Raw genomic sequence first — 16,667 nt, 5'->3', positions numbered from 1 at the left:
ATGAAATATATAGTTGTTTTATGTTCCTAGTTGTCTGACAGTAGCATAACTCATTCTAGGCTTTTGTCAGCTGTGAGTTATTGGTCGTGTGGCTATGTCCAAGAAAATCATTTGGCACCTAGTAATGAAAGTTTATGCAGTATCACTCTAAAGTAACACATGAAATGATTACTTTAAAAAATGAACATGCTGTGTTCATTACAATTAATAACTTTAAAAGTATGCAGATTATGTTGAAGAACTGCTATTTTTATGAGAAAATGAATTTTTTCCAGTTCTTATATGCCTTTGTTGAATATGTCACCTAAATGTTATTTATTTCCCATTGAGATATTATTATTAGTAGTCGCAGTAGTTTTGCTATTATTATTGTAAGCTAGTTCAGCGTTTTGTAACTGGAAACTCTCTCTTCTACATTTACATTATGTGGTACAGTGAAAACCACTTAGAGAAATCACTGGTAATTTAATGAAGAGCAAATTGTAATTGTATCGCTTTCTGTTATCAAAATCAAATTACACAAACATGATAATATTATAAGGTTCTCACCTTACCATCATTGTCAATTTTTTTATACTGTTAATTAGAGTAAGTTTCTTTTTGTTATTTTTCTAGACCCAACAAAGATTATTTTGCCACCTTTAAGCATAGATGCAACTGTAGGGGAAAGCATTGTTCTACCATGCGAAGTGTCCAAAGATTCAACACTGGATGTCACATTCAAATGGTTTTTTAATGGGAAGCTAATAGATTTTAACCGACAAGGGGACCACTATGAAAAAATTGGAGGAGTAAGTATTTAAAGCCAATCCCAGATAAGACCACTGTGACACTAGTATTGAAAATATGTTGATTGAATACAGCAGGTTTGAATGTGCAGGCTTTGAGTCTCTGCATTTCTTAAAATGTATTACTGTGGGATTATTTTTTTGATAGAAAAAAAATATGTATCAGATTTTCTACACTGTATAGGGGCTTTTTGTCTTGGAATGACTGAGGAGAGTAACATTACTGAATTCAAACATCAATAGTGTAAGTCTGCCACATGAGCAGCCAAAAGAATGGGTGTCTGGAAACCCTGAAATGGGCCATGCGTAAAGAAATGATAGTTACCCCAATATATCCCTACTAGACATGGATTGTAGAGTAAAGTCTTGGTGACAGAAATAATGTTAACTGCTAATCCGTTATGTGATTCATACTATGATCAGGAATTGGTTCCAATTGGAAATATCTATCACCGATGCAGAGCACTTAAATTTCTGAAAACAATTTAGCAGTGAATAATGGCCATAGTACATAGCTGTACCATGAAAGTTTCATTTGGGATTTGGAAAATTCTCAAATTTTAAGGATTGTGAATAATCTAGTAACAGCTGTATACATTTCTTATACATGTGTTTTAATGTGTTCCATAAATTGTTCTTTCGAATGACATTTTATATTGAATGTCCTTTTAGAGTTCTGCTGGTGATCTGATGATCAGAAATATTCAACTGAATAATGGTGGGAAATATGTCTGTATGGTGCATACAGTTGTGGATACCGTGTCAGCAGCTGCAGACCTAATTGTTAGAGGTATTGTTGTGGAATATTGTCTGTTAAAAACTATTTGGTGGTGTTAAAACGTGTTTCATTTCATGGTTATTCACTTGTCAGACCATACGATGGAATGCAAACATGCACCCTTTTTTAAAACTTTAGAATCATTGTTTCCCCGAAACGATACTATTTCAGCAAAGAATATTCAATTGTAAACCCATTCAAGAAGCAAGGGTATGAATTCAGGTCCCCTCAACTGATTAATAATAACAGTTCTGCTGCTTTGTTACTTGTCAATTGGCTTTGATTAGTTTTATAATATAAACAGCTGTACAGTAACTATATTTACTGTATTTCACTGCAGTATTCTCCAATTGCTATTTTTTGCCCTTCTTATTAACATCACTAAAAACAATTAAAATTAAAATAATACAAATGATGCCTAAATGTGTCATATCAACTGATGTTGCTCATTGTGCAGTTGTGGCAATATGCATTTAGAGATACTGAATCAATCGTTGAGTTCTCATGACAACACTTTTTTTCTGTGACAGCATCAGGCTGGGCATTCACCTTCACTGAATAGTTACAAACAAAACAGTTTAATACACACAGGTTACACATACCTAACTCCTCCTCCCAGAGGAAGCATTTCTCATCCCGTAAATAAATGTGGCCACTTTCCAATTAGCATCAATTACCAAACTGGGGAATGGCCACACGTGTGTGTGCTGGCAGTGACAGATTTAACCCCACCCTTGCCAACCTTACATTCCCACACACACTATTTGGTCAATAATAATAATAATAATAATAATAATAATAATAATAATAATAATAATAATAATAATATTTTAAAAATTCAGTTAAAAAAGATAAGTAATGACACACATTACCAGTCTATTAGAGTTTGGGATGTACCACAGCTTCTTGACAATTGGTCATAGCAAGTCCACAGGATATATTGTGCACTCAGCTATGTTAAATCTTTGTTCAGATTCAGAACTGGAGAAAACAAGCACATGTGATTTTTCAGACCAGTGTTACACTGTGTAGCCAACATCAACATGCATTGCATGATCTTCAAGGGAGAGGGTGTCAATGCTTCCTATTGGGTACCACTGTATCATCCAAAGAATAGATTTCTGTCAAGCCAGACTGAAATCTGTATGTGGTTTCATTTTCTATGTCAGGTCCACCGGGTCCTCCAGAACACCTGCAAGTGCTGGAGATTGCAGATAAAGCAGCCCAGTTATCCTGGAGGCCTGGCTCTGACAATGGAAGCCCCATTACCACTTACACCATACAGGCAAGGACACCGTTTTCAATAGGATGGCAAGCTGTTAAAACAGGTAAAGACCTCAAATATATCAAAACATAGCAGGACAACCGTTTTCAATTTGATGGTAAAGTTTTATATATAGTGGTAAAGACCTATTATCAATATATATATATATTATATTAGGGATATATTAGAGTATATATATCAATAATATATATAGATATATATATAATCCCGACAGTTCGTTAAATGATTTACACTAAATAAAGTCAACTAGAATTGGCTTCAAGCAATTTTAAAAATGTGATTTATTTCAATTACTTTTGTTTTGTTATTATTATTATTATTATTATTTTTTATTATTATTATATTATTATTATAATTATAATTATTATTATCATAAAGTTCTTCTTACTACCTATGCCTTATATGGTCTTGAACCTTCTTAACTTCAAGATCTGTTAACCACATATGTGACTGGTCGTTCCCTGAGATTAGAAAATACTAATCTTCTGACAGTCAGTTATAATGCCCCTTGTCTTTGGAACTTGCTCCCGATTTATATCAGAAATGTTAGCACAATTGAATCTTTTAAATCCTGTATTTGTTTGGGTCTGTTTATTTGTAGCTGGGTTATAGACACAGGCTTTCTTATATTGTTTGAACCAACTACTAAATCACAATGGAGTCAGTTTATTACTCACCTTAATGCATTTCAAATCATACTGTATATTTTCTTATCAGTTCCCTTTAATATATATTTAATATAAATCTGTAATCATTCTGTAAGTATGAGCATTTAGTGTTTTAATTTAATTTAAACCACGTTAAAAACTATATATAAACACACACACACACATAAATTAGTGTACATGACTATATTATTTCTTTTGGCGACACAGTATTTGTCAGGTTGAGAAGAATTTATATGTTTTCAGGTCCCAGTAATAGACTGTCAGCATTAATCTACCATTAACATTTGTATTCACTTATTTGTATATATGTACGTATGTATTTTTAATGACATACCTGCGATAGGAGTTGAATTTCACTAATGAGAAGAATATTCTGTATAAAACAGGATATGATTATTTTGTTACATTGCATATCACTGCCTTACATCAGCTGTGACAAGAAAGAGACAATTATTGCAAAGCGGTGGGTTTTTTTTGTTTTCTTTTCTACACACACTTCCCCGTCCATCTGTTACCAGGGGAAATCAGGAAGCAATGAGCGCATCACACAAACAAATTAGATGCTGATAAAATCCTGAAGTATTAATAAAAAAATACATTTAAGAAAAACTAAATGTCAAGAAATAATAAAGACAAATGCACGTTTAACGTGCATTAAAACATTAATCTCCAAAGAAATGAACGTGTTAATTGCAGAACTTAACTGCGATTTGTGTATATTATATATATATATATATAATATATATATATATATATATATATATATACACACACACACACACACACACACACACACACACACACACACAGTACTGTGCAAAAGTTTTAGGCAGATGTGAAAAAATGCTGTAAAGTAAGAATGCTTTCAAAAATAGACATGTTAACAGTTTATATTTATCAATTAACAAAATGCAAAGTGAGTGAACAGAAGAAAAATCTACATCAAATCAATATTTGGTGTGACCACCCTTTGCCTTCAAAACAGCATCAATATTTCTAGGTACACTTACAAACAGTTTTTGAAGGAACTTGGCAAGTAGGTTGGCCCAGGGCTCTGTGGGGGCCATACCATCACTTACAGGACTCCTTGTTCTTCTTTACACTGAAGATAGTTCTTAATGACTTTCGCTGTATGTTTGGGGTCGTTGTCATCCTGCAGAATAAATTTGGGGCCAATCAGATGCCTCCCTGATAGTATTGCATGATGGATAAGTATCTGCCTGTACTTCTTAGCATTGAGGAGACCATTACTTTTGACCAAATCCCCAACTCCATTTGCAGAAATGCAGCCCCAAACTTGCAAGTAACCTCCACCATTCTTCACTGTTGCCTGCAGACACTCATTTGTGTACCGCTCTCCAGCCCTTCGGCAAACAAACTGCCTTCTGCTACAGCCAAATATTTAAAATTTTAACTCATCAGTCCAGAGCACCTGCTGCCATTTTTCTGCACCCCAGTTTCTGTGTTTTCGTGCATAGTTTAGTCGCTTGGCCTTGTTTCCACGTCGGAGGTATGGCTTTTTGACCGCAAGTCTTCCGTGAAGGCCACTTCTAACCAGACTTCTCCGGACAGTATATGGGTGTACCAAGGTCCCACTGTTTTCTGCCAATTCTGAGCTGATGGCACTGCTGGAGATCTTCCGATTGTGAAGGAAAGTAAGCATGATGTGTCTTTCATCTGCTGCAGTAAGTTTCCTTGGCCGACCACTATGTCTACGTTCCTCAATGTTGCCCGTTTCTTTGTGCTTCTTCAAAAGAGCTTAGACAGCACATCTGGAAACTCCTGTCTGCCTTGAAATTTCTGCCTGGGAGAGATCTTGCTGATGCAGTGTAATTACCTTGTGTCTTGTTGCTGAGCTCAGTCTTGCCATGGTGTATGACTTTTGACAGTAAACTGTCTTCAGCAACCTCACCTTGTTAGCTGAGTTTGGCTGTTCCTCCCAGTTTTATTCCTCCTACACAGCTGTTTCTGTTTCAGTTAATGATTGTGTTTCAACCTACATATTGAATTGATGATCATTAGCACCTGTTTGGTATAATTGTTTAATCATACACCTGACTATATACCTACAAAATCCCTGACTTTGTGCAAATGTACCTAGAAGAATTGATGCTGTTTTGAAGGCAAAGTGTGGTCACAACAAATACGGATTTAATGTAGATTTTTCTTCTGTTCACTCACTTTGCATTCAGTTAATTGATAAATATACTCTATTAACATGTCTATTTTTGAAAGCATTCTTACTTTACAGCATTTTTTCACACCTGCCTAAAACTTTTGCACAGTACTGTATATATAATCTGTTTGTGTATTGTATTTACAATTCCATTGTTTTTCATTGAGCAATTTGCTTTTTATTACATTATGTGTAGTAATATGTTCTATTCAAGATTATTTTAAACCTTTTTAACAGAATACCTGGAAGAAAATATACATAGCCAAGTTTTGTTTTTTGTTCTCCAAATCATAGTTCCTGAAGTCATACCTGGAAATATGTTGAGAACAACAGTAGTAGATTTAAACCCTTGGGTGGATTATGAATGCAGAGTGGTGGCGAGCAACAGTGTTGGGATTGGGGAGCCAAGTGCACCATCCAAACAATTCAAAACCAAAACAGCAGGTATGTGCGTTGTGTAACACACAGAGTGAGAAAACATATATTACACTTCAAGCAATATACCAAAAAGTATTGCACAGAAACAATAAGAAATACTTGTAATCTAACACTGACTAAGATCAGTGTTACTGGGCAGTTATTACAGTGATTAATTAACCAAACAAAGATGAGATTTCTGTTGATTTTTAAATATTAAAAAGTGGGAAGGGGGATGGATTTTATTTGGCCATTTATTTGTGTCGACATAATTTATTATTGGCCCCTTTAAAATAAAAGTATTCAGTTCATAATGCATTTGGACTATACTGCTTAATGCACCTGCTCAGAAAATTTTGAAGTGTTCCCCATCAGCTGACCCTCCAGAGACATTCCAGATCGCATTACTCAGGTAAAAAGAAGCATTTACTGCCGTTAAATGTTTACAGTGTACCAGCCCACTCTAACAGCATACCAGAATCTTGCAACTAGCTCAGCTCCGCCCGGCTAACCCCGAGCATCCCCTTAACCCGAGCATCAACCCCTTATCATAACCCCAAATTAAACTCAGGGAAAAACACCCATGGGACCCCACATGCCAAACAAGACCCCCATAACGTGCTATAGGCAGTCCCTATATGCTGACTCTTTCAGTGCCTAAAATGTGAATTACAGTTAATGTTTGCAGTAGTATTTCACATGAGGTAGTGTGGGCCTCTCCAGGGTAAACATTATCATTCTAAAGGCTGACATTGGAAAAACAGTGTGTGATTTATGCTTACATCCACAAAAATGTAATGCAAACTGTATCAAATATAAAACAGATAGGGTCCTATCCTGGGCAAAGATCTATTCTGTTTAGTCCTGTCTTTAAATGCATCTCACAGTTTGGAAGACTGTACATCACTACTACTGTACATGTTTTTTAGGAAAAGTAATCAACAAAAAATAATTTAAGTTGATTATTATTTATTAATGAATGTATTTATTTTGAAAATACACAGTCCCTGAGGTGGCACCAGCTAATGTGAGTGGGGGTGGAGGCTGTCGGTCTGAACTTGTCATCACCTGGGAGGTAAGGTGACATAATGTCTACCTGTATAACCACTTTTATATGGAGTTATTTCACCTACAAAGAGAAACAGTAAACCCACATTCAAGTAACCAGTACATTTCTATTTAGATTCTGTATAAAAACATTTAGAGCAAATAAGTGCCAGAAATGCTGTTTTGAGGCAATTCCCACAACCAATTCCTGTTTGAATCCTAAATCCTAAAAAAAAAAAAGACTTGTCACTGTGACAGCTGGAGAATATATTCAGTTTTATATTTCATTTATTTATTTCCATGTTCTGTTTATTATAAAGATATTGCAGACAGTCTGTTGCAATCTTCTGAAAAACACCCAGAGGAGCATCATTTGTTAATGATAAAATCTTTTTAATTGAATTTTTTTTATTTAAGGAAAAGATGCCCAATACGAATCAGTGGCCTCACAAAAAAGTGCATAGTGCCTCAATGTACAAGTAAAAAACTATGACTGTGAATATCGAATGAAGTGCATGAAATTTTGAATGAGAACTTTTTGTAAAGTTCAAGGTGCTTTTGAACAATAAAAGCATGGTTCCCAAGGTCTTTTAGCAAATGTATTTCCAGAAAGTACAGATAGATGCAAATTTCCTTTAAAGTCAAAGTAACTGTCTCAGAAATCATAATTCAAATGTAACATTGTTCCTTATCCCTGGAGATCTAAGTTTAGGAATTTTTTTTGAAATTATCGATAAAAGATCTTCTCGGATATTCATTTCTTACTTTTTTGCTTATTACCATTAGCTTTGTGATGGATATCTGTTTGGTGACATCAATTAGATTCAACCCTATGATTTGTCTTTAAACAAAGATGAAGGCTGTACAAAATCTTTTCAAAGTATTTCTGCATTTCTCCTTACATATTTCAACCATTTTGACTTCCATTTTTTCACACAAAGCCTATTCCTGAAGAATTCCAGAATGGTGAAGGGTTTGGGTATGTCGTTGCTTTTCGACCAGCTGGTACAACTACATGGATGCAGACAGTGGTGGCATCAGCTGAGGCTGCAAGATATGTTTTTAAAAATGAAAGCATTCCACCACTTTCTCTGTTTGAAGTCAGAGTTGGTGTCTACAATATTATTGGAGAAGGGCCATTCAGTCAGGTTACCACTGTCTATTCAGCAGAAGAGGGTATGTGTATTTTTAACTCATTTGAACCGCCCTTAGAGTATTAGATGCAATGATCAATTAGCTCTTAGTTTGCAAACACTTTGAATTGTCCCTAGACAATTTGATTCTTCTGGTTTTGGTATTACTCCATACAATTTTTTACAGCCTTAGATTTGCTTCTGTATAAACTACACTTCAAAGAGAGTAACACACACAAAGTCAATGTAAGTGATGCATCAATTATTTTACTATTAGTATGATCTGTTTTTTCTACAGTCAGCAGAAAATAATTAATAATTAGATATAATATTAATTTAAAAGTAGGCTGTAAAAAAAGAAAAATACAAACATAACAAACGGAGAGACTACAGCCCCTTCTCACAGATTTTTGTTTTGTGTTTTTCACATCGTTATGGGATGTTTCTTTTGAGAGCGTGCTGGTCGCCACCTTTTGAAAACTCTTCATGGAAACATGTGTATTCACCCCATTCTGAGTTCAGTAGCATACTTGATTTGCTTTAAGCAGGCAGCATTTTTAAAAAACAAAGGAATTAAAAAACACTGTAGAAAATAAACTGTTACTATATGTGTTTCTGTTATACTGCATATACGCTTTTTTGGGCGGGCCCTTGTTTACCTTTGAACACCAAATCGTATCCTTTGGTCACTCTAGAGCCAAGTATGGCACCAACCAGAGTACTGGCAAGAAGTTTGTCTGCTTCTGAAATTGAAGTATACTGGGATCCTGTGCCATGGGAAATGAGCAGTGAAAGGATTCTAGGTTATGAGGTATACATTTCATTTGCTTGACAATGAGATTATTTTTGACATGGTAAAAAGGTTGTCTGTACAGTGCAATTCCCTTTCCCCTGTTTAGTTTTGGAAATATGTATTTCCCTTTTATGTTGTCATAAATAAATAAATAAATAAATATACAAACAAGTGTGTGTGTGTGTGTGTGTATATATATATATATATATATATATATATATATATATATATATATATATATATATATATATATTATGTGAGTGCCAGCGCTACAAAAGTGTTCGAAAAAAAATTTCAAACACGAGGACAGCTGCATAAACTAAGCTCATCCAGTGGACGGTCACAGCAAAGGGGGAAAAAAAGACACAAACTCATGTTAAAATCAAATCCACATTCATACAGAGTTCTCAATAAAAGCAAGTCTTTGTTTCATATCTTTAAAACTTTACAGCAAACACCATGTTTTAAAGATATGAAATAAAGACTTATTGCTTTTATTGAGAACTCTGTGGATATGGACTTTATATATTTAGGATAAATACAGCAATTTACGAGTACTAATGATTCTTTACATTTTAATATTCAGGTTGTATACTGGGAAAAAGATGAACTACAACAGCAGAAAGTCAGATCAACAGAAGCAACAGCAAATATTACAGGCCTAAAGGGAAGCACACTGTATTTTATAGAAGTCAAGGCTTATAACAGTGCTGGGACAGGGCCTCCAAGTGCTCCAGTAAACGTCACCACAAAAAAGCCACGTACGTATCTATCTGTTCCTGTGCTCAGTGCAAAGGAAGTACAGCATAGCAAATGAATGGGAATTACTTAGTGGCATTGTTGAAAAATATATTGTAAATGTGTTGTTTTGTATTAATACACTACGACTGCATCTATGAATGGGATTTAAGATAGGAATATTAACCAACAGCAGTTTTTATGGGTGCAAAACACACACACACACAAATGCCACAAGCAAGTTAATTCTGTTTTGTACTGTTTCAAGGAGACTCTGCTTGTAAGCTTATTGTTATTGGAGAGAGTATGTAATTTACATCTACATAATAAACAAAGCATCATAATTGTAATTTAACTTGTTGATGCAGTGTTCCATTTTAGTTTATAAATCCAGAAATGTAAGTTTTGGAGTTTGTATTTTTTTTTAAACAAGTTATTTACATCAAAATGCAATTACATATTTCACACAACATGACGTTGATTTAATTGTAACACATATCTCTTTGGTTTGTATTTTAGCACCCAGTCAACCTCCTGGAAAGATTCAGTGTAACTTGACTAATTCAAAGATCTTTTTGAACTGGGAACATGTAAAAGCAATGGAAAATGAGTCAGAGGTTATTGGATACAAGGTGAGTTGAATGGTAGGCATATGCTTGACACAAAGGAATACCAACTGCTGTCAGCTTTATTTATTATTCTCAATAGTGTTGTTATTCTGTAAGTTGTCATAAAGGGTTATTTTTTCTAATACACACATTAAATAATTATCAACTGTTCGTCACAGGATATGGAGGAGTGGTGATGGTGGTGTTGGACATCATTACTTTTATTTTTTTATTTATTTTCTTTGTTTTAATTTTCACAAATTTAATTAAAGATACACCTTAATAAAATATAAAAACATGTATAAATAAAAACAAAGTATACATCATGATTTAACTATATATTAATCTTAAACATCCATTTTTGTATTATTATTTGTATTTACATTATTATTTGTATATTGTATTTACAGTATAATTGTAAATCTTGAAAAACTACTCACTTCTAAATCTTTTGTAGTCATTTTTGTATTACTTTAGTATAAATACATGTTAATTTGGATTCATATGTTGTTTTTTTCTGACTTTATGTGAACGAAAAGACACACATTTGCCCGTTTTCCCATTGGAAATAGTAATATTTTGAAATATCACTGTCCTGGTCACAAAAGCAAAGTTTGTGGGGAATAATAGCCATTTTCTATACTTTTGAGGCATAAGCAATTAGGAAATAACACTTACTACCCAGGAACAAAAAAAATAAATACATTTTTTACACGGTGTAATAATAATAATCTTTATATAGCACCTTTCATAGTGGACCACCATCACAAAGTGCTTTACAATATACAATACTAGGGTGTGTAAACTATGCATCAGCTGCAGAGTCACTGACAACAACGTCTCACCCAAAAGACGGAGCACAAGGAGGTTAAGTGACTTGCTCGAGGTCACACAATGAGGCAGTGGCAGAGCTGGGATTTGAACTGGGTACTTTTTCTAGCCCATTTCTTTAAAAACTGGACCACACAGTCCTGTGTGCCGTTACTGCCTCATTAGCGGCAGTAACGGTAGCGTAAGTGAATCCCACGCTATTTTTTATTAACTGCCTATTTACTGTAAATACCTCCCATGCCCTCATAAAAATACAATAAGATAAAATAAAAATACAAAAATACTTCTATTACTGCACAGTGGAAATCTAATCAGCATGAAGGATATTAAATAAACAAACACAAAAAAAAAAAAATATTTCAGAATATTCAATTCAGCATTAACTCAAAAATCAGGTTACTGAAAGAAAATTCTGATATTTTACGCTTATATTCATAAAGAGCTTCAATCTAGCAGAAATATTCAAAATTAAGAATTAAACACAAACTTATAACAGAACTCTACGTTTTCTTTTTTCATGGTTTGTCGACTGTCACTTACAATCGGTAAATACTTTGAAAAAAAAAATTCACAGTCAACAGAAACCACAGGGCATGTGAGACATGAGCTGGTATTCTGGCACCTCAGCCCAAACAGGATGTGAACAGTATCTTCAGAGGTGTCAGAAATATTCTGAACTGCATCTATCACACTGTCGCTTAGTTTCATGTACCACAAACAAAATCATTCATTTCCACTTCCCTGAGCAGAGGCATGTTCACAATACATTCCTTCAACATATTTGTTTCCCGATGCCCAAGTGGCTATCTCCAGTGGATTAAACAGTTGGCCAGGAAGTCAGGAGAAATTCTTTGCAGCGTTGTTTAATTGTTATGTGTGGTTTAGGCATTTTAGAAACAAATGTCTCTTCGCTTCCATCACAATTTTATTTCCCAAATGACTCGCTGCAAATTATACTTCTTTGCAAGTGCTAGTCAGAGCTTCCGTTTCTGTTTAGACCATGTCTATGGTAACGGCTGAGTTTTGACAACTACGATTGCAAGTATTTTCTGCATAAACCTCCCAATTAAAAAATGTAATTCTATGTTTGCTTTATAATTTATAATTTTTTGTTTTATATCTTCATTTTGTTTTATTTAGTTGTATATGTTGCATTTCATATTTACGAAAAACAGGGCTCTAGATATCATTATACCTTTGAGTAGGTGGAACTTTCATGGTTGCACAGTTTTCAGGAATGAGGGAATTGAAGACAGTGCCTTTGTACGCAGCATTAGAAAAACGCAGATCATCTTAGCTAGAGGCTTTGGGCATTTGTAATACAAAAATGTAATCTCTCACTGGTGAATCCTAACAAATGATCATTGTCTTGAATAGCATGATGGCTTGTATTATCCTTCCCAAAAAGCAGTTGTATCTGTGCATTAAATGACCAAATTTCTTTGCACTATTCTATCTGTATTTTCATATATGTAATTGCGAGCCAATTGCTTCAGTGCTTACTTTTAAGATATGGACATTTTATGCTGTGCACCAGTATGTTACAAACAGCAGGGAAGAACAGATCAAAATCTTAGAAAGGAATCACTTTTTTTCTTTAAAATGTCATAAATAATTAAATAGTATATACCCCATAATTGAGAACCGGCCTTAAGATATCAACATTTGAAGTAGAAAATTTGCTTTGTGATAGTATTCCTAAACTGCTTTGCTTATACAGATTTAGAGCCCAATTCACTGAAAACTGCTGGGGCTTGTTAAACCACTCTCAGATTGCAATCTGCAATTTAAATATTTTTTTTGTTAAACCCACCCAAGTAAAATGTAATAGAATACCGCATTTGTATGCAGAATCTCTGCCACACAGTGCACTCTTCAATATGTCTGACATTGGTAACCATGCTTATCACGCGCAATATTTAAGACTTTTAAATGTGTGGACTGGCAATACACAAATGTTGCTCACATAATATGACAAGCAATTCTTCATCACTTTTAAAGCCTTAAAACTATAGCCCATTACTAAAAATACAAGAAGATATAGAACTTAGATACCATGTATGCTCAATACGGCGGCCAGTCTTGACTGCCCAATCTTATTTATACTAACGGACAGTTTTACTTGCCAAAGGCTAATAAGAGCTCATGCTCTCCAAAGAGCCCACCTCACCCCCTGTCCCTATTTTTTTTTTTTTTAATGTTTTAATATTATGTTACTTGCCTTACTTACATTTAATAAATAAATATCTGAACGCGAACTAATACGAAAAGAAATTACATATTGGTTCAGCCTTTAAGATTATTACTTATCCAAGTGTCACTTACAAACAAGTGTCTTAAATATGAACACACACTTTTTATGCAAAATGATTCTTTGTGCCCTATCTGTTTGCTTCTAATCGGATTTTGCTGAAAGCTTGTTTACAAATGTCTTTATTCTGAACTCCACGGAATATGGAATATGAAATTATGAACATGTTTTTACAAGTCATTTGTTCTAAATAAGACAAAATAATCAAAATAGAAGCCAATGAAGATGATGATCTGTCATAGAGAGATACTTCTCTCTAAACACAAATTGAGTTGAAATCTTTCTTTTGGATCAGACCTTTCAGAACATCTCCAGGCCTGATGTATATCTTTGCACCCTGTCCACCAAGACCCAAAAAGCAATGCAACTTGTGCAAATTTAGCGCCGGTGGGACATGGAAACACCATAGTGAATTTGGCGCTAATGTTACAGTTTGTGTGTTATGTTACACATAATTGATTTAAAGGTTGAACATTATCAGTCATACTGTGCTACTGAAGTGTAAATGAGAATGAATGTGCATTACCTGCACTGTAGACACTTATGTGTCCACACATATAATCTAAGGTGAACAGTTTAACATCATTTGGACATTTACAGTAGGTTATATAACTTTGGGCAAATTTAGACAAGATTAGCACTAGATTTGGAATTCTTTACATGGCTGGTTTCACATACCCTGGCTATCACACATGTTTGATTAATTCCTTATCTAAGTAAAGTAGTTTTGGTACCTAATCAGGGTCTTAAAAAGCAAATTGGGGTCTGTCAATCCAGCCAGCAATGTACTAGTGTTTTAAAACAATATCTATTTAAATATTTCTGTCAATGACAATACTCTTTTTATTCTGCAATTTTCCCTGTGTAACTTTTGTTTCACTGTATATTTGCCATCAGAATACAAACTGTAAAATTCAGCAATGAATTGTCATTTCTAGGTCATATATCGGCCAAACTGGCACAGTAGAACAAATGTTGTGGAAACAAATAAAACATCAGTGGAGCTCCAGCTTCCACCTGGGGAAGACTACTTCATAGAGATAAAAACGTTCAGTGATGGAGGGGATGGCAGTAGCAGCGGACCTATTAGGATTCCAAAGATGTCAAGTAAGAAACTAGTGTTGTTTTATCTTAAAATTAATTTCAGGTAAAACAGTCTCTTGGGATATGAAACGACTCATTAAATGTGTGCACTGCCACACAGGAAAATAAATCGTTTAGAAAGGAAATGAACTGGACCATTTACTGTTAATAAAGTCTATATTATGCATGTTGTGTTAGTTCATATTGGTACAGCTGTCATCCTTATTCAACCCCAGTCATTAATATATATTTTATAAAGGCATATTCTAAGATAACTACTCTACTCTAGGGGTTACTGCAGTGAAATAGCTGTCCTAAATATATAAGGAATAAAGTAATGCATGACAAATACCTGCAGAAATGTGTTTCCTCTTTATAAAAACAATGAAAGTGTCTGTCTGTAACACTTATGTTTCTCTTTTTATTTACAGGCTTGAATTCAAAGGCACAGAGTGCTTTCATATCTAATATCGGCACAATGACAGCTTTTAGCACAGTTGTGTTTTCATTAAGTTCAAGATTAGTGTTATTGTGATTCAATTCAATGGAGTGCCTTTTATGGCACAAATGGTTTCAAACTGGAGTGAAAGGAATTCAGAAAAAGTGATTATCAAAATGCATAGAACATAAGGAACATGGACTTGATTTACCATAACATTTTTGAAATGCCTTAAAAGAAGATCCAATGCACTAAATCATTAGATAAACAAACATTTAACTTGGAAAGTAAGAATTATCATATTATGCTAAATAAACAGTGTATGGCCGTTGCACGTGTAGACAAGACATTTGCAGGTTAATTGGATCATGATTTTAGTGTCAATAAGGCTGAAATACTTCTTTACTTTGGTACAGATGAGGGCAGTTAAGTAAAAAGTAGTTGTCCCAGTCATTGTCCCAGTCATTGTCCCAGTAGATTGAGGAAATCCAAGTCTTGCCAATAATGAGTTTGCTTTAGAGTAATCATGGTTTTTTGGAAGAGTTTTTCTATTGTGTACTGCAAAATGCATCTGTGTATTACATCTGATTCTGGATATAAATGCTATGTTATTTTACATTAGGTACCCAGGATTTTTACAGAGGGTATTTAAACCTCTGTTGATATTTTTTTTTCACTGTACAGGTAACACTTGAAATTGATAGCTCATACTTTTATATGAAAACAGCATAATGGAAATGTTAAATCTCAAGCAAAGTTGTAATCCAGAAGAATATTAAACTCATGCAACACTGCTTACATTTGTAATAATTAACTGCAGAAAGTAATTACCAAGCAAGTCAGTGTAATAACCGTGACTTCAAATTAATGGATTATAAATTATATTCAAAAGATCAAATAGAAGTGGTAATTTAGGGAACATCAGCTGTTTTACAGCATAACCATCCCGATAAACAAATAGTATATAATATTCTGTGTTACTGGAGTGACCTAGTGCTTCCCTGTGCTGATAATATACACCAACTCTAGATATGTGATACAAGGTTTGATGTCATTATTGAATAACTATTGCATTCTCTTACTCATATTTGCAGTTGATTGTTAAATAGAAGGTGGTTTTGCAAATCTTTGAGTTTTTTTCTTTTATTTCTCTCTTTTCAAAAATTCTGTTACCCCTTATTTTTTATTTATTTTTTCCAAATCTTTCAGACATAGAAATATTCTGGTCTTTGTTCTTGTTTGAAGTTGTGTCATATTGCTGTTTAATGACGTATTGTACTTTAGGTTTGCTAGGATGCTTTAATACTGTTGTATTAATTCAATATCTTCAAAAGTACACATCTCTGTGAGATACCTTCAAAATAAAATATTTCACATTGAAAACAAATGAAAATGTATTTTTTCTTTTATATCAAGTGATCATATACAAGTTTAAACAACTTTTGTACTGAGACTCAAGTAATGAAACTACTTGTTTCAATACAAACTATTTTAGATAAACAAGAATTCTTGTCCCACCCAAGATATACTGCAGACATACACTTAAATGGAAATTTTTCTCCCTCAGTCTGT

At 34.0% G+C, this 16,667-nt stretch overlaps 1 protein-coding gene across 1 annotated transcript in view; it reads left to right on the top strand.

Annotated features, from left to right (window-relative positions):
- LOC121328214 (contactin-4-like) overlaps positions 1-16,426 on the top strand; it is a 79,151-nt gene extending 62,725 nt beyond the window's left edge. Inside the window, exons 13-23 of the mRNA XM_041272763.1 lie at positions 616-791; positions 1,461-1,578; positions 2,736-2,894; positions 5,990-6,139; positions 7,117-7,187; positions 8,101-8,335; positions 8,988-9,103; positions 9,672-9,846; positions 10,343-10,455; positions 14,512-14,680; positions 15,088-16,426. Coding sequence (XP_041128697.1) covers positions 616-791; positions 1,461-1,578; positions 2,736-2,894; positions 5,990-6,139; positions 7,117-7,187; positions 8,101-8,335; positions 8,988-9,103; positions 9,672-9,846; positions 10,343-10,455; positions 14,512-14,680; positions 15,088-15,191 — 1,586 coding nt within the window. The 3' untranslated portion in view covers positions 15,192-16,426. The remainder of the gene's footprint in view (positions 1-615; positions 792-1,460; positions 1,579-2,735; positions 2,895-5,989; positions 6,140-7,116; positions 7,188-8,100; positions 8,336-8,987; positions 9,104-9,671; positions 9,847-10,342; positions 10,456-14,511; positions 14,681-15,087) is intronic.
- The last annotated feature ends 241 nt before the right edge of the window (positions 16,427-16,667 follow it).

The sequence above is a fragment of the Polyodon spathula genome, chromosome 16 (assembly GCF_017654505.1).
Source record: "Polyodon spathula isolate WHYD16114869_AA chromosome 16, ASM1765450v1, whole genome shotgun sequence".
NCBI lineage: Eukaryota > Metazoa > Chordata > Actinopteri > Acipenseriformes > Polyodontidae > Polyodon > Polyodon spathula.
The sequence above is the reverse complement of the archived record's forward strand: the minus strand, read 5'-3'. Positions and strand labels throughout refer to the sequence as shown.